General features: G+C 38.7%; 1 protein-coding gene across 1 annotated transcript in view; it reads left to right on the top strand.

Annotated features, from left to right (window-relative positions):
• The window catches only part of LOC139170406 (cytosolic phospholipase A2 epsilon-like), a 44580-nt gene extending 21975 nt beyond the window's left edge, over positions 1–22605 (top strand). The window contains exons 11-19 of the mRNA XM_070757610.1: positions 1053–1189; positions 2824–3046; positions 4717–4831; positions 6383–6520; positions 7007–7114; positions 8487–8675; positions 11576–11745; positions 16802–16985; positions 22397–22605. Coding sequence (XP_070613711.1) covers positions 1053–1189; positions 2824–3046; positions 4717–4831; positions 6383–6520; positions 7007–7114; positions 8487–8675; positions 11576–11745; positions 16802–16985; positions 22397–22605 — 1473 coding nt within the window. The remainder of the gene's footprint in view (positions 1–1052; positions 1190–2823; positions 3047–4716; positions 4832–6382; positions 6521–7006; positions 7115–8486; positions 8676–11575; positions 11746–16801; positions 16986–22396) is intronic.

Below are 22605 nucleotides of genomic sequence, written 5' to 3'. Positions count from 1 at the left end.
ACAATGTTCCAGAAATAGATTTGATATCTGGATTTAATAATTTATAAATAAATATTTTCCCAAAAGGAGAAGGAGTTTGAATTTAAGACAGCTGACTCTATAAAGAGGTATGTCTATACGTACATATATGTCTGCCAATCTATACATAACTATTCGTGTACATATTATGGGAAGGATCTATAATTTGTGTAACTTGTATTAGTAATGTTGTATAAGAAATCACATATGGACTAATCTTAGCTTTAACAAATTTACCAATCAGTGAGGGAAATTTGCTATGGTAATAGTTGAAAGGAGTTTGGGAGAGGATAGGAGAAAAAGCTGACAAGTGATTATAAAAAGGAAATCCATTAAACTCAGAAGCAAACATATAACAATTAATTAAATAGTTGTTTTAAATTATAAAAACAAGCAATTCCACAAAACCTAATGTTCACTATGTAAACTTAATTGCAACACTCCACCATCACTTGATTTCATCAGCTCTTTTTCTTTGTTAATAAGAATGCCAAAAATAAGGAAAACCAATTAAGAAACTGATTTAGAATATGATAAATATGGTTGCTAGTATGCTTCCTATTTTGTAGTTTACCTTTCGCGGGCTTTGACTCTTGAGAATAATACTTCCTGCCTGTTCTTCAAGTAGCACCAGCATTTTCTTTCCTTTCGCCACTGAAATCCAGACCAGATTTTCCTTCTCACAGTATAGATATGTATACACACACACACATACACAAAATTCCAAAAATAACAAACTGATGCCCCTATAGAGTCCTCTGGAGCAGGGGTCTCCAACCTTGGCAACTTTAAGACTTGTAGACTTCAACTCCCAGAATTCCTCAGCTAGCTTTGTCCATTAAATAAGACAGTCTGGAGTGTCTTATTTAATGGACACAATGTCCCCTCTCTTCACCTCCAGGCAGTAGCAGCAGCAGCAGCAAAGGATATAGTTAAAAGGGAAACATGGGAAAGTACAGAAGGCTAAATCTAAATCCTGAATTTCATTGTCTCCTTTCAAAATTGAGAGTTACTTGCTTGTTTATTTTTTTAAGGTCCCGGTAGTTGCAATCATGACAACAGGGGGCGGTATGCGGTCATTCACGGCATGCTTTGGAAGTCTCCGAGGTCTTCAGAAGCTCAATCTCCTAGACTGTGCTACATACATGACTGGATTGTCGGGCACAACCTGGTAAGGGCATTAAGGCATATTGGATGTTAGAAACATAAACTTGGCTCAGTCTTTGTGCTCTTTAATTACTTGGGTTGGACAGAAAATTACTGACCTACTTGAGAAATAAGTTTATGACTTGCTGCTTTGTTCAAAAAGAAAGAACCTGCTTTCATTTTAATTTTATTTGAATTAAGAAAAGAGATCCATTTGAGGTCTGGGGATATAAATATGCCAAGGAGATTTGCCGCTGAAATGTATATTGAGAAAAATCCTTTCTGATCTAAATACCTGCCCACAATTAATTGTAAAAATTCAATAGAAGTTCTGTATTGATAAATACAGGAGGTGGTCCTTTTTCAATGACCTTTCTGATGCAGTTATTAAGTGAATCTGGGTCCCCCCATTAACTTTGCTTGACAAAAAGCACCCTGGGAAAGTTGCAAATAGCGATCAAATGAACCAGGGATGTTGTAAACATCATAAGTACATGCCATTTTCCAAGCATTCAAATTCTAATCATGTGATCTGCAGGATGCTGCAATGGTCATGTGTGGTCATAAGTAACCTTTTTTTGGCACTGTGATAACTTTGAATAATCATTAAACAAATGGTCATAATATACAATATACAAGGACTACGTGTATATTTAAGGGACACAGTATTTATTTATTTATTTATTCATTCATTCATTCATTCATTCATTTATTGTATTTGTATGCCGCCCCTCTCCGCAGACTCGGGGAGGCTAACAACAGTAATAAAACAGTATATAACAAAAATCCAATACTAAAAACAGTTAAAAACCCATTATATAAAAACCAATCATACATACAGACATACTATGCATAACATTTTAAAGGCCTAGGGGGAAGTGTATCTCAGTTCCCCCATGCCTGGCGGCAGAGCCACAGTGACTCAATGGCTAAGACACTGAGCTTGTCAATCAGAAAGTTCAGTCGTTCAACGGTTCAAATCCTTAGCACTACGTAATGGAGTAATCTCCCATTACTTGTCCCAGCTTCTGCCAACCTAGCAGTTTGAAAGCACATAAAAAATGCAAGTAGAAAAATAGAGACCCCCTGTTCCATGTGCCATTGGTGTTTAGTCATGTCAGCCAGATGACCACAAAGACATCTTTGGACAGCACTGCTCTTCAGCTTTGAAATGGATTAGAACAGGGGTGGTTGCTGGCTTTCGCTGCTGATTCACTCCTTGACGAGCACTCCATGCACACATATGTTACTAAAAAAACCAGCATGTGCAGAAGCAAAAAACAAGATGGCGCCACCTATGACGCTGCTGAGAGAGTCAGTTCAGGGGTGTGGCAGGCTGCCAAGTTACTATCAGTTCCATAGAACTGATCCAAATTGGGAGGAACCCACCTCTGGAGATGAGCACTGCCCCCTAGAGTCAATAACGACTAGCACATATGTGCGAAGGGAACCTTTACCTTTTACTTGTATATTGGACTTCAATTCCCATAATTCTTCACTACACTGACTCTGCTGGTTGATTCTAACATGTATTCCTTTGTTTGGAATATAATTATAATATAATAGGGGAGCTGTTTCTTTAATGTAAAGGAATCTTGTAGGATATTTGATACCTAATCCAGCCAGATATTGGTTATATTCTTGAATTATTTTTCTTAGGACAATGGCAAAATTGTACAAAGATAAACACTGGTCAACGAAGAATCTAAATGAGAAAATCATTGAGGCTAAAAGACATGTAACTAAGAATAAACTGGACGGTTTTTCCATGGAGCGTTTGAAATATTACAACAGGCAATTGCGATATCGGAAACAAGAAGAACAAAAAACATCCTGCATAGATCTGTGGGGTCTCCTTATTGAATATATATTGAATGACGGGGTATGGTACTTTTGTTATAGTATGATTTAAAACTACTGGTTCTTAGGCATATTTGGTATGACTTTGAATCCTAAGGAGCCTTGCCCATTGATTTTCTCCTGCAATGTTCGGCTGGATGGAATAGATCAGCGATGGCAAATCTATGGCATGGGTGCCATAAGTGGCACACGGAGCCATATCTGTTAGTACACAAGCCATTGCCCCTAGCTCAGCTCCAATGTGCATGTGTGTGCCAACCAGCTGATTTTTTGCTTGCACAGAGGCTCTGGGAGGGCGTTTTTGGCTTCCAGAGATCCTCCAGAGGGGATGGAGGAGGGCATTTTTACCCGCTCCAGGGAAGCCTTTGGAACCTGGGGAGGGTGAAACACGAGCCTACTGGGCCCACCAGAAGTTGGGAAACAGAGCGCCAAAGGACCTCCAGGGGGTGGGAGAAGCTGTTTTTGCCCTCCCCAGGAATTGAATTATGGGTTTGGGCACTCACACATGTGTGATAGCGTGCACACATGCTCTTTCGGAACCCGAGGGAAAAAAGATTCGCCATCACTGGTATAGATCAAGGGTTTCCAACCTTGGCAATTTAAAACATGTGGACTTCAATTCCCAATTCCAGCAGCTGCTGAGGAATTCTGGGAGTTGAAGTCCACAAGTCTTAAAGTTGCCAAGGTTGGAGATCCCTGGTATAGATAACATTTGCTGTTCCTAGAATCATGGACTGTAAGGATTGGAGATAATCTAATCCAAACCTTGTCCGGTGCAGAAGGTGGATATCCAGTTTCTTTTTAAACACTTCAAAGAATAGATGGTCCACCAGGCACTCTGGTCCATTGCTAAACAGTTCTTACCATTAGGAAAGATTTTCTGATGTGCAAGTGAAATCTACTTCATTATAATTTTAACCATTTATTTGCTGTCTTGTCTTCTGGAACAATTCTGCTCTACATGTCAATCTTTCAGTTGCTTGAAAACAACTATCACATACTGTATTTCCATGGTCTTCTCTTTTTCAAACTAACTATATGCAGTGCCTCTGGTCATTCCTTATGATTTTTTTCCCTTTTGGCTTCCAGAGAGCCTCTGGAGGAGATGGAGGAGGGCATTTTTACCCTCTTCTGGCTCCAGGGAAGCCTTTGGAGCCTGGGGAGGGTGAAACACAAGCCTACGGGGCCCACCAGAAGTTGGGAAACAGAGAGCCAGAGGACCTCCGGGAACGGGGAAAGCTGTTTTTGCCCTCCCCAGAGACAAGACCTCTTGTTAACTTTAGAAAGCAAATAATAGATAGAAACGGGAATCAGATGAACCTAGTATCCTTCAATACTTAAATGCTCCACCAGGGTTAAGAATTTGATAGCTTCTCTCTTCTCCCATGGATTGATTGCTGTCCTGATGTCTCCTTGCAAGGAGCCGCTGTCTGAAGCACAACCCCTTACTGTCAACTCCTCTCCTTCAGCAACATCTGGTTCAATTTTTTCACACCTGGAAGTCCCATTCTATGCTTTGAGGATTAAGATTGCAGGGTATTTCAGTGGCATTTCTCTTGGAGACCTAATTGATATGTAGATGTCAACATTTGCAGCATACACAATTTCAGAACAGGTTATATATACTTCTATTACAAAAGAATAACTTATGTTTTATCATTAATTGGTTTTATATTTTCTTTTAAAATATAGAAAGACAACCATAAACTTTCTGATCAACAGCAAGCAGTGAATGAGGGGCAGAATCCTTTCCCTGTTTACACTGCCATCAATGTGAAGGAGAAGTACAGCACTATGGATTTCAAGGGTAATATCAAATTCAAAGTGGCAATACCAAGAAATCTGTGATTATAGGTCTCTTGATATGTTTATGAAATGGTCAGAGAAAATAAATTGCACCTTAGTAATGTCAGATTGAAAGCCACCTCCCGGTCCTTGGATGAAAATGTGATATCGTATATTAAATCCAAAGACAACATGGTCATGGACATTTTAATGAGTCCTTTTAATATTTATTGCTTATTTATAGTTTTACTGTTACACTGTGGACCTTTTAATTTTTGCTTACAAGCCACAATGACTCTGATGACATATGAATCCAATAAATAATAAATGATGAGTATGATAAATAGAAATAGCACTTAGACTAAGAACCGGGGTGCACAGTGGTTAGAGTGCCGCACTGCAGGCTACTCCAGCTAACTGCTAGCTGTAGTTCAGCAGTTCAAATCTCACCACCGGCTCAAGGTTGACTCATCCTTCCATCCTTCCGAGGTGGGTTAAAATGAGGACCCAGATTATTGGGGGCAATATGCTGATTCTGTAAACTGCTTAAAGAGGGCTGTAAAAGCACTATGAAGTGGTATATAAGTCTAAATGCTATTGCTATTGCTGTATATATTTCTTCACAGTGCTTTTCAGCTCTCTTTAGGTGGTTTACAGAGTCAGCAATTTGCCCCCAACAATCTCGGTCCTCATTCCATCTCGGAAAGATAGAAGACTGAGTCAACCTTGAATCAAACTGCTGGCAGTCGGAAGTTGGCAGAAGTAGCTTGCTTAGTACTCCACTCTAAACAGTACACCACTATGGCTCTTCACACATATGAATAAATATTCATATACTGATAATTAGATAAAGACATTCTAGTTTTATAGCAATATGCAAGAGTACTCTAATAGTCTGAAATCTTCTTTTGAAATTTAATGTAGTTATTTAATGCATTGAATTACAAATTCCCGAAGAAACTCTAGGCTAAGAAACAGAAGCTGGTGTACATTTTACATGTACATCAGTAAATTGTCAGCGATGACACTGCTTTTGCATTTGGGAAATCCCAGTTTTAGAATCAAATAAAATATGTCATCATGTTAGTATAAATAACAAGCTATTTATAGCTGGGCTATGTCCGTTCCATGTCCCCAAATATTTAAGACCACACAATTACTTGTGTTATTACATTTAAATCTGTCGTGTCTCCATGTTGATGAATCTAGGTACGAATCCATACTGTTGGCAAACAATAAAACAGGTTTGTCACAGATGTCAGGTATTTTTTTAAACTCCATATCCGACCTACGGCCCTGAGTTTTCTTATTTTTTTTAGATTGAATTTTTGAACCAATACAAATAACAGCAATTAAGAACAAAGCTGGTTCATGCCACATCATTATTAAAGAAAAAAGCTATAATTAAAACAGAATAAACTATATTAACAAAGACGGAAAGGATGAACACAGAAAAGTATAGGGGGGGAAATCTGTTGTTATGTGAAGATGCCTGATCTTACCTAATACTGGAGAAAATACACCAAGGGGAGATGTCTTTCTTTTGTTTCTGTGGCCGTAATTCTTTCTATAGAATGGATAGAATTCACACCTTACGAAGTGGGAATACTAAAATATGGAACTTTTGTTCGGACTGAAGATTTTGGTAGTGAATTCTTTATGGGACGTCTAATGAAAAAGCTACCAGAGACTCGGATGTCTTATTTGCAAGGTAATAAATGACAGGTTTGTACTTAATAGCAAACTAACAATTTTAATTTTAAAAATAAAAGATAGCTGAAAAATTGCAATACTATATAGTCTAATTCCATCCAAATGCACTTTATTCAATAATAATCATTATACAACTGTTCAAGTGAGACTTAAAGCAGAGGCTCACATGAATGTTTCACATTCATATTAAGATGACATCTTAATTAGTGGTTCAAAGTCACAAAGTAAGAGTATGGGCTTTACAGTTTTACAGAACTTAACCAAGATAAAACACAATCAACAACTACAATGATCACAGTAGTAGCTGGAGGAAATATGCAGTGGTATATTAAGAAAATTATTAGTAAACTGCACACAGAATTAAAGAGAGAAAATAATTTGACTCTACCGTGATAGTTTTCTAAGAGTTCCAAGACTTGCTTAATGATGATTGAGATGGGAAAGGAGAAGAAAAATACATTTTTTTGTACATTCTTCTGGGCAGGTATGTGGAGCAGCATATTTTCTTTTAATCTGCTGTATATCTGGAATATAAGTCACAGTTCTGAGGATTTTTGGCACAAATGGACTCAAGACCAAATTGTGAATATTGGTAGGTTGTTCTCATACCATTGTTATTTCTTGTTACTAATGGGTTTTTTTTGTGTGTGGATATAATATTTGGTTTATGCAGAGAAAATTAAAATACAAAATTATGATACTTTTTTTTAAAAGATAAAAGAATAAAAAACACAACAAACATTAAAAAGAAAAAAATCTTTTAAAAAAGTTTAACATATACACATAATATCCTCCCTAGTTGAATGCAGAAAGTGTTAATTTCTGACCCCTTGCAAAACATTATTATTATTATTGTTATTGTTATTGCTATTGCTATTGTTATTATTTTATAAAAGTATAAAAATAATACAATTAATAATAAAAGGAACACAAAATTTAAATGCTAAAGTCCTCTGTTAACAAACTGCTACTGTAATCCACTCATAGAAAATTTACCATGGTTTCAATCCAAAATCATCCCAAATATTAACCCTACTTGGTTCCGGATCAAAAAACCCTGTTTGTTTTTTAATACCATCTCTTATCAACTGCCGATTGATTGAATACAATAAGTATGTTACTGATGTTTTTAAACCATATGCATACTGTTAGATTGCATGGGAAATGAAGAGGCCAGACGTAGGAACAGTTCAGCATCTTTTATTTGCTAGCGCTAAAATAAAATGGAATGCCAGCAGGTAGAAGGAGAGACACATTTAAAGGCTTCCCTTAAACTTGCTGGCCCCCTGACAGCCCCTTGAATATCCTGCCACTATAATAGCCAATCAGCAATGGGAATGCTAATTTGGTCACATACCAGCTGTATGTAACATAGACAACGCAGCGGGGGGGGGGGGACTTCAGAAACCATAAAATATTGCACCCATAAAGGAATTTTCAGCTCCTAAGACATATAATTTATTGCATATTTAGATAAAATGAAATAGTCCATAGTTGAACAAGGCCTCTTTTCAAATCTGTGCTACCATCACATTAAATTTATTTCCTTCTTGATGATTAAATATTTACATGAATTACACTGGTCCTCAACGCATGACTACAATGGAACCCAAAATTTTTGTTGCTAAGAAAGACAGTTATTGAATTTTGCCCCATTTTCTTGCCACAGTTGTTAAGTGTATCCCTGCATGTTGTTAACTTAGTTACATGGCTGTTAAGTGAATTGGGCTTCCCTTTGACTATCCTTGCCAGAAGGTCACAAACATGACCCCAGCACATTGCAGCCATCATAAATACATGCCAGTTGTCAAGCATCCAAATTCTGGGGGATGCCGTAAGTGTGAAAGGGGATCATAAGTCACTTCTTTTCTGTGCCATTGTAACTTTGGACAGTCAATAAATTAATGTTTGTAGGCCGAGGACTATCTTTTCTTTCACAGAGGATCTTAATTTATTTTCTATAGATGAAGAGTCTCATTTAACTGACCCGCAGGAGCAGAAGACACAACTCTACAGCCCAGCTGGACCGCTATCCTGTGCTTTTAGAGATGTCCTAACAGATCGCTTATCAGTTGCCCAGTACCACAATTTCATTAAAGGTCTCCAGCTAAACAATAGTTACCTTGAGAATGAAAACTTCTGCAGATGGAAAGGTAATTCCATTGGTTTCTTATGTGAGTATTTTAGTACAAGAATAGATTCAGCAAAATAAGCTGAATTTCCATGATGTATAAAAATTAAGCAGGGCTGGGACTCAGTTGGCACTTTAAATTAGAAACTCCTGAAAAGTAACAAGTGGCTCATCTGGAAGATGAAAATAAATGTTCAGAAATATGGCAATAGCAGAGCACTCTTGCATTGTTGACATTCATTCATTCATTCATTCATTCATTTGACTTCTATGCGAAGGACTCAGGGCGGCGACATGAAATCACAATTTATTTACTTATTTATTGGACTTATATGCCGCCACTCTCCGTGGACTCGGGGCAGCCTACAACGTTTTGGTAAAAAGATACAATAAATAAAACATTTCTAGGCCATTTAATAGAATAATTAATTTAAAAGTTATCTTGAAAAACTAAATTGAATTTGGGTGTTGATGAAGTGTTCAGACTTTAAGCCACAATAGCTGCAGGTAGACCTTGACTTACAATAGTACATTGAACAGAGACTGTTCAAAATGTACAATGGCACTGAAAAATGTGACATGGTCAGTGAAGGGCTACCAAAGTTTTACTACCACACTGTGGCTTATGCAGGACGCCCTGCATTTTCTTTCAACATCTTTCAGTGCAAATTGGGTGCACCGGGGTGCATTTTCATTACTACACTGTATCCCCCCCCCCCCGTCCAGGCATATGGTGTATTTTATGCTCCAAAATATATGGTGTATCTTATGCTCCAAAATACAGTGGAACCCCGACATAAGAGCTGCTCTACTTAAGAGCAACTCGAGATAAGAGCTGGGAGGGGAGAGATATTTTTGTTCTACTTACAAGCCCAAATTCGAGATACAAGCGCCAAGGAGCTGTCTCCTGAAGCCAAACGCTAACTTCCGCGTTCGGCTTCAGGAGACAGCTGCGAAGCGGCGCGCATGTTTTAAAAGGTTGCAGCCGGCCTGGGGGGCTCGGGGGGGTGCTTGCAGCTTTCTTTCTTGCTCTTTTTCTTTCTCTCTTTTACCTTCCCTTCTATTTCTTCTTTTCTTTCTCCTTCCCACCTTCTTCCCTCCCTCCCTCCCTCCCTTCACTCATTCCTCTCTTACTCTCCCCTTTCATTAGTTTCCTTGCTTCCTTCCTCTGTTCCTGTCCCTTCCCCCTTTCTTTCTTTCTTTCTTGCTCTTTTTCTTTCTCTCTTTTACCTTCCCTTCCTCTATTTCTTCTTTTCTTTCTCCTTCCCACCTTCTTCCCTCCCTCCCTTCACTCATTCCTCTCTTACTCTCCCCTTTCATAAGTTTCCTTGCTTCCTTCCTCTGTTCCTGACCCTTCCCCCTTTCTTTCTTTCTTGCTTTCTTTCTTTCTTTCTTGCTATTTTTCTTTCTCTCTTTTACCTTCCATTCCTCTATTTCTTCTTTTCTTTCTCCTTCCCACCTTCTTCCCTCCCTCCCTCCCTTCACTCATTCCTCTCTTACTCTCCCCTTTCATAAGTTTCCTTGCTTCCTTCCTCTGTTCCTGTCCCTTCCCCCTTTCTTTCTTTCTTTCTTTCTTTCTTTCTTTCTTGCTTGCTTGCTTGCTTGCTCTTTTTCTTTCTCTCTTTTACCTTCCCTTCCTCTATTTCTTCTTTTCTTTCTCCTTCCCACCTTCTTCCCTCCCTCCCTCCCTTCACTCATTCTTCTCTTACTCTCCCCTTTCATAAGTTTCCTTGCTTCCTTCCTCTGTTCCTGTCCCTTCCCTCTTTCCTTCCTTCCTTCCCACCCTCCGTCCATTCATTCACCCATTCCTCTCTTGATCGCTTAAAGCCGGTCCCTGGTGCAAAAAGGGTTGGGGACCTCTGTCCTACAGGATTGGGTGGCAGAGAAGTTGAACATATGTAAATTTAAAAGTTTAAGAAAGTTTACAAGTTAAGTGAAAGAAACTTCATTATTCATTTATATGTACATGTACATTTCTTCATTAAAAACATGTCTTTCTGCATAATTTAGACTAACTTTGTGAGTTTTTTGAGGGCTGGAACCAATTAAAATTATTTACATTAATTCCTATGGGGAAAAGTCGTTCGAGATAAGAGCTGCTCGACTTAAGAGCCCAGGTCCGGAACGAATTAAACTCGTATCTCGAGGTACCACTGTATATATGTATAAGATTTTTATATTTTATATATATTTGTAGATTTTCACGGGTACAGGTACGAAGGTCTTGGCATATTCGGGTTTCTCCCCCTGTAGGATTTAGAAATTTCTGGCGACGTTTCGACGAGGTCCCACTCGTCATCTTCAGGCTGGTGTTTCTGTCCTTGTTCTAGGGCGAACAAGGACAGAAACACCAGCCTGAAGATGATGAGTGGGGCCTCATTGAAACGTCGCCAGAAATTTCCAAATCCTACATGGGAAGAAATCCGAATATACCAAGACCATCATACCTGTACCCATGAAAATCTAAGAAAACATATAGTCCAGAGCGAACAAAGCATTTTCCTTTCTCTGGGTGCTTGAACAGGGAATAAACCTCTGCCAGCATCCAGAGAATTTATATAATATCAGTTCATTCTAAGGTTAAAAAACAAGTAGAGTGAACTGAAATATATATGTTCCACTTTAAAGTTTAAAAAAACCCTAAAGTTTTCCCCCCGTTTAATTATGCTCCAAATACTCATGAACCACACAGTATAAAATCCAAATTATTATTTAATGAAATACATGTCTTTTCAAGCAGCAGATTCCAGAAATTCAGAACACATAAGGGCTACTTGAAAAATCTAATCAGAACCAACGTTTCATTTGTGGCACATAGGTTGCATGGATTTCTATCCAACATGACCATTCTTGGACATTGTGGGGAATTTTGGGGGGCAATTTCAAACCATTACAAGAATTTGGACTTCCTTTTTTTTTAAGACACTGTACTGGACTCTTCTTCACCCAATCAGTTAACACAAACAGAAGAATATTTGTCTCTGGAAGATACTGGATTTTTCATCAACACTAGCTCTGCTCCGTTGCTGAGACCGGAAAGAAAGGTGGATGTTATGCTACATTTAAATTACAGTACAGGACCACAGTCAAGGGTGAGAATTTCTTTTGGACTCTTGTTTTTCATTCTATGGATGAATGGATTTCCTGTTTTCATTCGCTTTTTTTCTTTTCAATACAACATTTATTGAAGTTTTTTTTAATAAACTGAAAACAATACAAATATTAGAAAAGAAGCAGAAAATAAGGAAGAATGGTGAATGTAAGAAATAAAATAGAAATGGAAAAGGAAAAGAAAGAAAAAAGGAAAGATGATTAAAGAAGGAATTTCTGATCTCTTGGACAGTGGTTATGCATTTGTGTTTCACTCTCTGTCTAAAGTTACAACATACAGTGGTACCTCTATTTAAGAACACCTCTACTTAAGATAAGTACCAGGTGTTCAAGATTTTTTTGCCTCTTCTTAAGAACTATTTTCTACTTAAGAACCCGAGCCTGGAAAAATTTCCCAGGAAATTTGACAGCGGCACGAAGGCCCGGTCAGTTTCCTGCCATTCCCCCTTTAATTCTGGCCATCTCGGGCTTTTCTGGGTTGCCAGAGGAGCTTTTCGGTGGTGCTTAAGAAGGCTTTGGAAGTCCAGAACAAACAAAGCATTTTCCTTTCTTTGGGTGCTTGAACAGGGAATAAACCTCTGCCAGCACCCAGAGAAAAGAAACACTCCCTTCACTCTGGGCAGCCAAGGAGTCACCACAGCAAAGGAAAGGCACCGACTATAAAGCGAGTGAGCGAGAGGAGAGGGGAGCCCTTCAGCATGGGAAGGAAGAGGCAGAAGGTAGCAGCAGCAGCCAGTGTATGGGTAGGCAGCAACTCTCTTTCTCCTCTTCTTCTTCCTCCTCCTCCCACCCAAATTATTTCTTTCCTAATGGCTTTGCACGCATTATTTGCTTTTACATTGATTCCTATGGGAAAAATTGCTTCTACTTCAGAATGTTTCTACTTAAGAACCTAGTCACGGAACAAATTAATTACTTAAGTAGAGGTACCACTGTACTGACCTTCTTTCCATAAGCTACCTTTTCTAATGTTCAAACCATAAATCACCAATTAATTGTATATAAAAATAATCTTCCATGCTTCTTTTCTAATTGATTGACAATTGATCCTAGCAAGAAAAGTTCAGGTTTAAGTTGAATATTGATTGTAAAAATTATTTTTACCATTGTATGAATATAAATATTTCTGGCTTTTTTTACAAGTTCACCAAATATGACAAAAATTCTTGCTATGTTGTCATATTTTCAACATACAGTAGTCCCTCGCTATACCGCGCTTCACCTACTGCGGCTTCACTTCATCGCGGGTTTCTGAGGAAGTCGATCGGCATATTTAAACAGCCCGCCGAACTCGATCGGCAGGTTTTTTAAAAAAAAAAAATATCTAAAATTGTAAATACTGTATTTAAATACTGTATCTAAAATAAATACTGTGTGGGGAGGGTTTATAAATACTTAAAACAATGAAAACGTACCAAACAATTACAATATAAATACTTAAATAAGTACTATCAGTCGATAAATTCCCCATCGCGGATTTCACCTATCGCGGCCAGGTCTGGAACGTAACACCAGTGATAGGTGAGGGACTACTGTAATTTTGAAGAATCTTTATGTATTCTAGACAATTTTTCTTGAGTCATATACCAGTGGTAAGTTTCATAATCTTTCTCATTTAGAATACAACTTTTAAGACTAAATAGCAGACTGCAAAATTCAATTTCAAATCAGGCAGCCCAAATTCCACCAATCCTTTGCATCTTAAAATATTTTATATAATACTTTAAATATTCTTAGTTTTTTCTCTTGACATACAAGCTTAAATATACTGTAACTTTCTGTTATTTCTTAATGGATACATCAGTTAGTATAAATGGTATTGTTTGAAACAAAAACATTACTCTTGGCAATAAAACTCTCCCCAACAATGACAATTGTAATCTCTCTCATTTAATCTGTCCTTTTTTTATTTCATTCCATGACTGAACGTAATTATTTTGGGTCAATTAGTTTGATACAATTATTCAAATATTTTAGTGTTGCTGCCTGTAGAGGGCAGTGCTCATCTCTGTTTCAAGACCATTGAGTTAGCATTGTCTGAAGACATTTCTGTGGTCATGTGGCTAACCATCCTATTTTTATATTCACATTCACATGGTCTCAAACTACTAGTTTGGCAGGAGCTGGGTGAGATACTTGTGTATTACTATGGCTAATGGGTGCTGTAGTGGCTCAACACTGAAGATACTGGGCTTGTTGTCTGTAAAGCCAGCAGCCCAGGTTTGAGACCCAAGCATCATATGACAGGACTCAAACCTGGGCTGCTGGCTTTACAGACAACAAGCCCAGTGTCTTCAGTGTTGAGCCACTGCAGCACCCATTAGTCATAGTAATACACAAGCATCTCACTTTTTTTTAATTTGAAAACTATTTTCCCATCAATTCTGTTTGTTATTTCCATTTTCACATTCTTTGTTATTTATTTATTTATTTATTTATTTATTTATTTATTTATTTACTTACTTACTTACTTACTTACTTACTTACTTACTTACTTACTTATTTGCCGCCCCTCTTTATCTTTGTTTATTAATTTTAAAATCAACTAATTCTCCCCTCTCAAAAGTTCTTCAGTTTTCCTTTAATATTTCAATTCCTTCCAGTGGGTCTTCCAAAATTATCACCAGGTCATCAGCAAATATAACTTACATATTTCTCCGTATCTGCATTCCAGTAATTCTCTCATCTAATTTTATATCCTTGTTCAATATTTCCAAAGATAAAATAAAAAGCAATGATGACAAGGGACAGCTCTGTCTAGTCCAGTTGTTCCCAACCTCTTTTTCGCCATGCCCCACCCAAGCATCTCTAAAATCCTCCATGACATATAATTCTTAGTATTCAAAAAGTGAACTCTACACATGCAGAGGAAGCCTAAAAGACCATTAACTTGGTTTAAACAAGGCTCCAATTGTCCGCATTAAAAATCAAATTGCCCTCCATGGGGCGTGGGCTCCATGTTGGGAACCAGGGTTCTAGTCCCTTTCTATATCTTATAGGAGTTGAATTTCCCATAATAGTTATCTGTATCTTTTGTGAGGTATAAATCAATTTTAGCCATTTGCCAAAATTCCTGTCAATGTCCATATCTACCAAAATTGTAAACCAAAAAGTGCAGTTCAAACAGAGAAAGAACTTTTCTGCATCAAGAAAAAGCAATGTTCGATGCTTATTCAGTTCATCCAATGCCAAGAATTTGTCCTTCAGCTGTATTTTAGATGGATCTTACTTCCACACTGAACTTAATGAATAAATCATTATGAGCAATTTATAATTATTATTCAGTAATGATATTGGGTGATAATATGCCGGCTCTGTTAAAAAGTGCTATTGCTAACATGTTGTAAGCCGCCCTGAGTCTAAGGAGAAGGGCGGCATAAAAACAAACAAACAAACAAACAAACAAACAAATAAATAAATATTTTGGGGGAATTAAGTTTGACCTTCTAGTTGTTAATGCTATATTGGAGGCATGATGCCCACCTAGCAGTTCAAAAGCATGCAAATGCAGGTAGATTAACAAGTCCCACTTCATTGGGAGGGTAACAGCTGGCCACATGACCATGGAAATGAGCACCATGTTCATCTAAAATCCATATTTGCTTCCATACAGGAGTTGCTTGCACGACTCTAATCTTTGTAGATGTAGACAAAGCATGGCATTTGAATATATTTTCCAAGTGTTCATGATTGTTCTATCAATACTAGTCTACAGCATATTTGTAGCCTCTCTGCTCCTTTACTGCTGATAGTTAATCCTAAAAGGCAGAATCTATCTAGCACTTTGATATCTTTATTATCAGTTTCAAGGCAATGCCTGCTGTATTGTCATTAGTTGGTATTCTCTATAATTAATTTTAGTTTCATTTTTTTTCACTGTTCTTATTGACATTTATTACTGTAGCGTGCAGATTTTCAGTGATAATGGTAGCCTCCTCACTATAACACAGATTATTGATGCTGCTTCTTCCAATTTTGTGTCACACTTGTCTTCTTCTAATCCATATTCCCTTTAATATATATTCAGCATATAGTTTGAATTTTAAAAAGGGAGAGTATACAGTCTTGCCATACTTCTTACAAAACCTGGAACCAATCTTCTTCACCATGTCTTAGCAATATCCTGTGAGCCGCCCAGAGTCTTCGGAGAAGGACAGCATACAAATCCAATTAATAATAATAATAATAATAACAACAACAACAACAACAACAACAACAACAACAACAACAATAATTGATCATAAGCCCAAAAAAGTGGTCGAAAATGAGCAAGCAAAACTATTGTGGGACTTCCGACTTCAGACAGACTGAATTCTGAAGCATAACACACCAGACATCCTGACTGTGGAGAAAAAGAAAGTATGGATCATCGACATCGCAATCCCAGGGGACAGCAGAATTGGGGAGAAGCAGCTAGAGAAATTAGTGAAATACAAAGATCTAAAAATCAAGCTGCAACGACTCTGGCATAAGCCAGTGAAAGTGGTCTCAGTGGTACTTGGCACGCTGGACGCAGTGCCAAAGGATCTCAGCGGACATTTGAAAACCATCGGAATTGACTAAATCTCCCTCTGTCAATTGCAAAAGGCCGCTTTACTGGGATCGGCAAACATAATTCGCTGCTACATCACAGAGTCCTAGGTGCTTGGGAAGCGCCCGACTGGTGATGAAATACGAAATCCAGCATAGTGATCTCGTTTGCTGTGTTGTACTGACATAGTAGTAGTAGTAGTAGTAGTAATAATAATAATAATAATAATAATAATAATAATAATAATAATAATAATGTGGCTTTTATATAAGTTTCCCATGAGGACAATGAGATATATTCTGGGACTTCTATTCTTCTGAGCACTTTCCACAGCTTGACATGATTGATACAAAGTCATCTCTATAATCAATGAAGTATATTGATTTATTTAGGCATTCGTTGTCTTTCTCAATTATCCAGCATATATCAGCAATAATGTCTCACGTTCCTCAGTCTAACATCTCATCCATGCACTAAGTATTATATTTACTTTTTCTTTAATCCAGCCCCTGGAGCAATCATGCAACTACTATGCAGATCAAGGAATCCCATTTCCCAAAGCTGTCCTGAAGGATGATGATCAACATCTGAAGGAATGCTATTTATTTGAAGATGCTGAGAATCCCGCAGCACCAATATTATTGTTCTTCCCACAAGTGAATGATACTTTTCGCTACTATAAAGCCCCAGGTATTTCAACGTTATAATTATTTTTGTTACTAATGTAGCCCAGCAAAGTTATTAATGTACACACTACGTTGTTCATGTAGCAATGATTAAGAGTAATGAAACAAAACAAAATGTTAAATAAAATATAATTGTCAGGTTCCAAAACGAAAAGAAAAGAGAAAGGTTTGCTAACATGGTTTGCTTATATTTATTTATGTATTTATTTATTATTATCGTTCATTTATTTATTTATTTATTTATTTATTCATTCATTCATTCATTTATTGGACTTAAATGCCACCTTACTCCGAAGACTCAAGGCGGCTCACAACATATAAAAACAATAAAAAAACCTGTTCTAAGCCCAATTATAAAACAATATAAAAAACCCCGAGTCATAAACCATACAACCACATTTATTCATATCACAGTCTTGGTGACGGCCAGGGCAAAATATTAGAGCTCAAGGGCCCCAGGCCTGCTGGCACAGGTGAGTTTTTTAATCCTTCCAGAAGGTCAGGAGAGTGGGGGCAGTGTGTATCTTCGGGGGGAGTTGGTTCCAGAGGGTTGGAGTTGCCACTGAGAAGGCCCTTCCCCTAGGGCCCAGCAGACAACATTGCTTGGCTGATGGGACCTGGAGAAGGCCAACTCTGTGGGCTCTGACCGGTCGCTGAGATACATGAGGCTGGAGACGGTCCTGTAAGTAACCTGTTTCTAAGCCAACACTTTGAATTGTGTTCGGAGACCAATCGGTAACCAATGCAGCTCGCAAAGTGTTGTAGATACATGGGCAAACCTTGAGCCTGGTGAGATTGGAACTGCCAAATTGAACTTGTATGTTCTACCCTTTTCTAAGTGGAAGTTTCATATTTAATGCAAGTCATTCTGATTGTGGAAAGGCAGAATATAAATTATTTTAATAAATAAGTGATTTCCTGTTATATTGCCAGTACACCTAAAGATGAAATATTTTCTTTAAAGCACTAATGTGAAGTCAGAAATTATATTAATCCCATCATTTAATGTTTCCAAATGTAAAATAATGCACTTGGGGAAAAGGAATCCACAATCTGAGTATTGTATTGGCAGTTCTGTGTTAGCAAAAACTTCAGAAGAAAAGGATTTAGGGGTAGTGATTTCTGACAGTCTCAAAATGGGTGAACAGTGCAGTCAGGCGGTAGGGAAAGCAAGTAGGATGCTTGGCTGCATAGCTAGAGGTATAACAAGCAGGAAGGTCTTAAGCATAAAACGTATCAGGAAAGACTTAATGAACTCAATCTGTATAGTCTGGAGGACAGAAGGAAAAGGGGGGACATGATCGAAACATTTAAATATATTAAAGGTTTAAATAAGGTCCAGGAGGGAAGTGTTTTTAATAGGAAAGTGAACACAAGAACAAGGGGACACAATCTGAAGTTACTTGGGGAAAAGATCAAAAGCAACATGAGAAAATATTATTTTACTGAAAGAGTAGTAGATCCTTGGAACAAACTTCCAGCAGACGTGGTAGATAAATCCACAGTATGAATTTAAACATGCCTGGGATAAACATATATCCATCCTAAGATAAAATACAGAAAATAGTGTAAGGGCAGACTAGATGGAGTATGAGGTCTTTTTCTGCCATCAGACATCTATGTTTCTATGTTTCCATCATGGGAAATAATGACAAGTATGTTTTCAATAATAATAATTTGATTAGTGGAAATTGGTTTTCTAGAAAAACATAGTTGTGAGGAAATTTTTTGAGGTTTAGATCCTTATTAAGTCTGAAGATTTGTTTAGGCTTTATTTTCTGCTAAAAGTAATTAATGGATTTTGCCTGAATAATAAGGAAATATTGGCTTGTACTCAACACTAATGCAATATTACTGGCAACTTACCGAAAAAGAAAGAGCAATATATCCATAAATATAATTACCTGTCATTTTTCTCATTTATTGAATAAATTTAACCTTTTTCCATTCATGCTTAGAACTTGAGTAGTTGCTGATTTTGAATGAAGAGAACAGAAAAATAGACAATAGTTCCTCAATTCCCTTTCCCCAGGCAATTACTTATCTATTATCTGTTGTGGCCCATCCGTGGCCCACGCAGCTGGTCACAGATCCTGAGGATCGAGAGACAGTTGTGGTCTGGTATCCTAGGCCCATGAACCTGGCACCCTGATAGCAAGGAAGTCAGAAAGGATGTGATGTCACAGGCTGAAAGCCAACCAGGGCTTTCTGCACCTCCCGAGGTGCACACGAGTGACTCATGAGAAGAGGAGGAGCCTCTTATTGATGCTAGGATACGCAGAGTTGCCAAAAGGCACAAGTGGCTAAGCAAGAGGAGGTCTCTGTGTGAATAGATTTCTAGAACACTTGTCCATGCCTTTTGGCTATTTAAAGTTGAGCCATGTGACACTTCGGTGCAGAAGTCAAATTTCATTATGTTCCAGATGTCCGCTCAGATTTCTCTCTTGGGATATTATTATTTTAATGATGAATTACAAACTGAGGTGTTGGGCTCATGGGCTCTCTGGGCTTCCTGCCAACTCATAATGAGTCAGTAAATAAGAGCTGGGTGAGCAAAGAAAAATATCTGTGAGTTTTGGTTTCTGTTTTGGACTCTATTAGCATCTGGCATTGAGCAGACTTACTTCTGGCTTTGTTGCTAGATTTCTAAATCCAAACCTCCCTGCTCCTAAAATATTAGAATTAAGTGCTTAAATTTGGTAAAATCAGTGTGTGGGGGCCTATTTTTTGGGAGGCTCATCGCTGGGACAGAACAATTATTTATTTTTAAATGCTGAAATACATAAAGAGATGATGTTATCCTTCTTCCACTCCCAGATGATTTGAAACGAATAATCAACTCTTCCTTGTTACAGAGCAGTGGTCCCCAAACTTGGCAACTTTACGACTTGTGGACTTCAACCCAAACCGCCAACACTTTACCCTTAGATTATCCATGGTTGACCTCTCCAGATTCCTAAGTGCACTAGAGTGCTTTCATAAGTGCCTGCATAAGTGCACTAGAGTGCTTTCCGTCCCCTGTCCTATTGCTCTCCTATATCTCCTATACCTTTCTTCTATTCCTATATCTCTTCTTCTATTCTTCCATTTATATATTTTATTCCTATATCTTCTATTCTTTCTTAGATATATTTTACTATGAGTATATCCTCTGGCATCGGGCCAGAATACCTCCGGGACTGTCTTCTGCTGCACGAATCCCAGCGACCGGTTAGGTCCCACAGAGTCAGCCTTCTCCGGGTCCCGTCGACTAAGCAATGTCATCTGGCGGGACCCAGGGGAAGAGCCTTCTCTGTGGCAGCCCCGACCCTCTGGAACCAGCTCCCCCCAGAGATTAGAATTGTCCCCACCCTCCTTGCCTTTCGCAAGCTCCTTAAAACCCACCTCTATCGTCAGGCATGGGGGAATTGAGATATTCCTTTCCCCCCAGGCCAATACAAGTTATGCATGGTATGTTTGTGTGTATGTTTTGTTTTTTAATAAGCGGTTTTTTAATGATTTTTTAATTATTGGATTCGTAATATATTGTTTCTATTGTTGCTGTGAGCCGCCCTGAGTCTGCGGAGAGGGGCGGCATACAAATCTAATAATAATAATAATAATAATAATAATAATAATAATAATAATAATAATAATAATAACTTTCATCATGCATTTTACTATGTGTATACCCACTAAAACCCTCATTGTGTAATGGACAAAATCAATTAAAAAATGAATAAACTCCCAGAATTCTCAGCCAGCATAGCATAGCATAGCTGGTTGAGAATTCTGGGACTTGAAGTCCACAAGTCTTAAAGTTGCCAAGTTTGAAGACTTCTGTTACAGAGCTTCTAAGCACCTCCAGAAAAATCTATGAGTGGAAGATCAAGCTGTTTCTCATGTATTTATTCATTGTATATCTATGCCGCCCAACTCCCGAAGGACTCTGGACGGGTCATTGATGGAAGAGAATATGTGTAGCCCAACATTGAACTGTGGGCACTTTGGTGCTCTGTGAACTTGCATGTTTGTTTACAGATTTTTCATTACCAGACTAGGTAACGTCTAGGCAGTTTGTCTCTCAGAGTAATCTGCCGGCTGCCTGTAATTTGCAGTTTATTCATGAGTAAACTGTAGCATAGAAGCAGCTAACAAAGCGAGTAAGCCAGTTATCTTCTGGCTGCCTGTAATTTTCAATTTACCCGTGAGCACCACACATGAGTAAACATGCTCACGAGTAAACTGCACCTTAGAAGCAGCCGGCAGATCACTGGCTTGCTCTGCTCTGAGAGGAAAACTGCCTTTCCCTCTCCATGTTAGTTGACAGAAGGAAGAGGCAGATGTGGCTCCGACTGATCGCTTCTCAGCTGGTGTGGTTTCCTGGGCTCCCTTCACAGTGCACCCCCCCCACCACCACCAGGACGTCTTCCTCAAGAAGTTTCAGAGGCTGAAGCTTTTTCTTTTTCTTTCCTCCCCTTCTGTTGCCATGAGGGCTTTGTGGTATGGCCATGGAGGCTTCTTCCTCCACAGGCCGCGAGGATGGGAGAGGCCACCTCCCGAGGTTTGGGGAGGGAAGTGGGGCACCAGAATATCTCCGGGACCGCCTTCTGCTGCACGAATCCCAGCGACCGGTTAGGTCCCACAGAATTGGCCTTTTCTGGGTCCCGTCGACTAAACAATGTCGTTTGGTGGGTCCCAGGGGAAGAGCCTTCTCTGTGGTGGCCCCCACCCTCCTTGCCTTTCGCAAGCTCCTTAAAACTCACCTCTGTCGTCAGGCATGGGGGAATTGAGATATTCCTTTCCCCCCAGGCCTATACAAGTTATGCATGGTATGTTTGTGTGTATGTTTTGTTTTTTAATAAGGTATGTTTGTGTGTATGTCTGCTTTAATAACGGGTTTTTTAATGTTTTTAAATTATTAGATTTGTTTTGAATTGATCTATTGGTGTTGTGAGCCGCCCCGAGTCTACGGAGAGGGGCGGCATACAAATCTAATAAATAAATAAATAAATACATTAAAGAAAGGTAAAAGGGAAGCAGGGGTGGGGTGGGAGAGATGTGTGTCTCACAGTGGGACTCAATTTTGGAGTGGCAGATGGGGCAGGAGGGCCACAAGACACACATCTTACTGGAAACTGGCAGCTCCAGTTTATCTTTCAGCCATTGCATACAGGGAACAACCTAGCACAGTAAAGTCTTTACTGTGGGAGCTACAAATCCAGCTTCTGCACATGTGCAGAAGAAACCCCGGGGCAAAAAAAGATGGCGGTGCCCATGGACTGGCACTGACCATACCAGATCTGTGACATCACCAGTGGGTTGCTACTAGTTTGGCCGAACCAGTCCAAACTGGGAGGAACCAACCTTTGCTTTACAGTACGTTTTAGTTTACAAAACGTATATTTCAATTATCTCCCCTTCCCCCCTGTTTAGGTATCAAACGCTCTGAGTCAGAAATGAAATATGGCGAGGTTGACATCTCCAGTAGCAGCAGTCCATACTCAACGTACTCAATGACATTCACTGAGGAAGAATATGATCAGCTGATAGAACTGAGTGAATACAATATTCTAAATAACCAACATCTGATCCTGCAGGCACTGGACAGGGCAGTGCAACGGAAAAAAATCCTCAGGAAATAA

Source organism: Erythrolamprus reginae, chromosome 1 (genome assembly GCF_031021105.1).
Source record: "Erythrolamprus reginae isolate rEryReg1 chromosome 1, rEryReg1.hap1, whole genome shotgun sequence".
NCBI lineage: Eukaryota > Metazoa > Chordata > Lepidosauria > Squamata > Dipsadidae > Erythrolamprus > Erythrolamprus reginae.
This window is presented reverse-complemented; position numbering and strand designations above follow the sequence as displayed.